The sequence below is a fragment of the Chaetura pelagica genome, unplaced genomic scaffold (assembly GCF_000747805.2).
Source record: "Chaetura pelagica isolate M959 unplaced genomic scaffold, ChaPel_1.0 scaffold583, whole genome shotgun sequence".
Lineage (NCBI taxonomy): Eukaryota > Metazoa > Chordata > Aves > Apodiformes > Apodidae > Chaetura > Chaetura pelagica.
Window position 1 is genome coordinate 976,620 of NW_009952719.1, and position 4,225 is coordinate 980,844.

Below are 4,225 nucleotides of genomic sequence, written 5' to 3' on the forward strand. Positions count from 1 at the left end.
CCGGAGAACAGCCACTTTGAGGAGTGCATGAGCTGCGTGGAGACCTGCGAGACGCTGGCCACGGGCCCTGTCTGCACAGACACCTGCTCGGAGGGCTGTCAGTGCGACGAGGGCTTCGCCCTCCGCGGCACCCGCTGCATTCCCCGCGGCGAGTGCGGCTGCAGCTTTGAGGGGCGCCAGCTGGCCACCAACCAGACCTTCTGGATGGACATCACCTGCCACTTCCTCTGCTACTGCAACGGCTCCGACAACAGCGTCTACTGCGAGAATGTCTCCTGCAAGGACGACGAGTACTGCCTGGAGGAGAACGGCCTCTACTACTGCCACGTCCGCACCGATGCCTCCTGCATCATCTCTGGCTATGGACACTACCTGACTTTTGATGGTTACTCCTTCGACTTCCAGAGCAGCTGCCCCTTGGTCCTGTGCACCACCATCACTCGGCCGAAGGTGGAGCGCTCGGACACTTTCCCAGCCTTCACTGTTACAGCTAAGAACGAGGATCGGGACACCTCTCTGGCCCTGTGGGTGAAACAAGTTGAAGTGGAAGTCTTTGATTACAACATTGTCATCCACCGTGCCTACAAATACACTGTGCTGGTGAGTATGGGCCCACAAGGCCCGTGGTTATTTCTCCTTGCTGTGGCTCCCAAAACCACAGGGCCGTTCCCTAGGCACAAGGCTTTATAGCTCACAGAGTTTTCCAGAGGTCAGGAAGCACATACAGGTTTGTCCCTAGGGTGTCACCAGGCACAGCTTTCAGATGGAGCTTCCATTTTGGCTGCCTTGTTTTGGATTTAGAGGCAGGGCCAGCAGGGATCTTGCTCCAAGAGTGCCAAGCCACCCTCATGTATGTCCTCCCGTAGCAGCTGCAATCATAGAATAACAGAATGGTGAAGGTTGGAAGGGACCTTCAAGATCATCAGGTTCCACCCTCTCTGCTGTGAGCAGGGACACCAGCATAGTTCCTGCTAACAGTGCTTCTTGTTCCCTTCCCTGCAGGTCAATGATGAGCGTCTCTACCTGCCTCTGAAGCTGGGACAGGGCAAAGTGAACATCTTTGCCTTTGGCTTTCACATTGTGGTCGAGACTGACTTTGGGCTGAAGGTGGTGTATGACTGGAAAACCTTCCTCTCCGTCACCGTCCCACGTAGCTTCCAGAACCTGACCTACGGCCTCTGTGGCCGCTACAATGGCAACCCCGAGGACGACCTGGTGGCCGCAGGTGGCCTGCCAGCCACCAGTGTCTCAGACTTTGTCCAGAGCTGGGCAAAGCGGGACGCGTTCTGCCGTGTGGGCTGCGGCGAGCGCTGCCCTGCCTGTGGGAAGGTGGAAGGCTTCTGGAAACCCCAGCAGCTCTGCAGCCTCATCCCAAGCCAAAGTGGGGTCTTTGCCAGATGCCACAGCAAGATCAGCCCCAGCTTCTTCTACAAGAACTGCCTCTTTGACACCTGTGTTGATGGGGGAGCCATGCAGACAGCCTGCAGCTGGCTGCAGAACTACGCCAGCACCTGCCAAACACAGGGCATCGCCATTACTGGCTGGAGGAACTTCACCTCGTGCTGTAAGTGCCACCCTGCCTTGGGGTCCTCATTCTCTAGAGGTCCTTCCTGCAGTCATTCACTGTAGCCATAGCAGTTGCTGGAGCTCACCCCGTAGAGAGGTAGCAGAGCACCATGTGAAGCACCAGCAGGTGACCACTGCCTCGGGGCCCTCAAATGTCCTGGGTCCCCACCATTAGTGCCTGGGGATGGCCACTGGGATCCCCTGCTTCCCTGCTTGATTAGGGGGCAGTTGATGGAGTGCTGAGCTAAAGCAACTGCCCATAGTCACTGCTGAGAGCACAGACCAACCAGTCTGAAGACCAGAGAGAGGGAGCCAACAGCCCAGCAACCAGTCCTTCCCGGGTGGGATGGTGGCAGGGGATCAGGTCTGGGGCTCTCTCTTGTCTTGGGTTTGTTACAGGCTGGGTTTGTTACATGTGGTATAGTTGGAGCAGGGAAGCCTCAAGTTCAGAAGATTCCTCTGTTGTTAAGCAGGAATTGTATTAGTTGGCTTCAAAGCCAGGAGAACGTGTTTGCCCTAATGAAGCTGCTGTCAATAAGATTAGGAGGCAATGTTCAATTAGACTTTGGGGCCGTGAGGCGCTCTGGCAGCCAATCTGTCTGGCAAATCAAATGAGAAGTAATTGTCTTTGCTAACAAGAGTGAAAATTAAACTTGTGCTGTTCTTCCCCTGGCTCAGAAGGCACCACTCTCACAGGGCAGGGAGGCCGGTGACTGGCACCCCACAGGCTGGGTCTGAAATGGTCCCTGGTGGGATGCAGGGAGGAGCAGCCAGCTCAGGCATGGGGGGCAGTGTCCCTCACAGACTTTACACTCTGATGGCCCAGCAAAAACATGTCCCATGAAACATGTTGCCACACAGAAAGTGTGGAGGCTCCATACACTGCCCAAAAAGGCCCCAGGGCCAGCATGGGCATCCCTCCTGGAGAGAGATGTTAAGCGAGTAGGCTTGTTTGTGGAAGAGCATGGGGAAACCGGACTGCAGGAGCTCAGGGACTGGTGAGTAGCAGAGAATTGTAGCTCAGCTTGGCCTAGGCAGCTGGCAGACAGACTGGGATGAGGGCTGCCTTTCCCTGCAGTCACACACCCAGGAGCTCTGGGTCCCTCTCTGGACATTGGGCTCCACGTCAACGTCCTCCTTGGCAAGGGGACTTAACTACCCAGGGACAGCAGCGGCAGAGATGATAACCCCACATGTGGCTGGCTGCCCGGGAAGGTTTTGTCCAGCAGCTAATCTCTCTATCTGATTTGTCCTCTGGCCACATTGCAGCCGTCAGCTGTCCCCCCAACAGCCACTACGAGAGCTGCGTGTCCCTGTGCCAGCCCCGATGTGCTGCCATCCGGCTGAAGAGCGACTGCAGCCACTACTGCGTGGAGGGGTGCCAGTGTGACCCCGGGTACGTCCTCAACGGCAAGAGCTGCATCCTTCCCCACAACTGTGGCTGCTACTCTGATGGCAAATACTACGAGGTACACCACTCGTGTGCTCTCAAGGCTTTCTCCCACTCTCTCTCTGATATTTCTGGGCAGTCCTTGTGCTCTGAGTGGGTGTGGTGGTCAGATCAGGCTGGTACCGGGTATTCACACTGGGTCTGTTTGTAAGGGTCATCAAGAGCACTCCACAGGGCCATGGTGGGACAGGTCCTCTCCCTCATCAGCATCATATGTTCAGTTCATGGATGTGTTTGGGGTTGCTCTGAAGTCTGGTGTTGTACACCAAGCGAGAGTCTGTGGGGAGCAAGGGACAGGCAGATATGCACTGAGCAGAGAGAGGTGAAGCAGGCTCTGTAGCAAAGTCCTGGCCATGGCCTGTGGGATGTTTGCTGGTGTTTGCTGGGGCCAAGCTGTCCTGTGGTGCCTCAAGTCCTGCTCTGAGCTGTAGAGCATATTGCCATCCCTGGAGAAGGGGTGGTGGCTGGGAAGGCTGGCTTTGATGAGTGCCAAAGTGCATGACTGGGTTGTTTTGGATATTACACACCAGTCAGGGGTACCACGTCACATTAAATTGACTTGTTTGTAACTGCTGGAGGTTACCTGGGAGATAATTTTAGCAGGGTGTTGTGCAGGTGCCATTGCTCTTACTGTAGTGGGTTGTATGTTATGTTGCTGAAGCTGTTTCGTGCAAGGTGTCTTTGCCAAGCCCTGCGCTCATAACAGATATCGTGGTACTTGACACCCAGTGGGGCACAGGAAAGGGGTCCTGGGGGTGTTGAGCTTGCTGTGGTTTCTGCATGCGTATGAGAGGTGAGGGAGGTGGTGGTGGTGATGGAAATGTGCAGTTTCCTTGTGCCCGTGGGTAGCAGAGATGTTGCAAGGTAGGTGCAAGCTTCCGGAGCATCCTTGGTGCCTTTTTCTCTGTCATCATTGCCCTCTCTCACTTGCCGCATGGCAGAGGCCACGCGCCTCGCCCCAAGCGCCTGTCAGGGCTCTCCAACCCTCCTGTCCAGTGACGGGGTCCCTCTTTTAGCCCAAGCAGCTCTTCTGGAACGGGGACTGCACCCGCCGGTGCCGCTGCTTCCGGCGCAACCTGATCCAGTGCGACCCGCGGCACTGCAAGTCGGACGAGGAGTGCGGGCTGCGCAGCGGCGTGCGCGGCTGCTTCAGCACCCGCAGCTCCTTCTGCCTGGCGGCGGGAGGCGGGGGCCTCCGCACCTTCCACG

At 56.6% G+C, this 4,225-nt stretch overlaps 1 protein-coding gene across 1 annotated transcript in view; it reads left to right on the top strand.

Moving 5' to 3' along the window:
- TECTA (tectorin alpha) overlaps positions 1–4,225 on the top strand; it is a 23,438-nt gene that overhangs the window by 12,880 nt on the left and 6,333 nt on the right. Inside the window, exons 10-13 of the mRNA XM_009994620.1 lie at positions 7–600; positions 1,003–1,564; positions 2,836–3,035; positions 4,033–4,201. Of these exons, the coding sequence (XP_009992922.1) occupies positions 7–600; positions 1,003–1,564; positions 2,836–3,035; positions 4,033–4,201 (1,525 nt within the window). The remainder of the gene's footprint in view (positions 1–6; positions 601–1,002; positions 1,565–2,835; positions 3,036–4,032; positions 4,202–4,225) is intronic.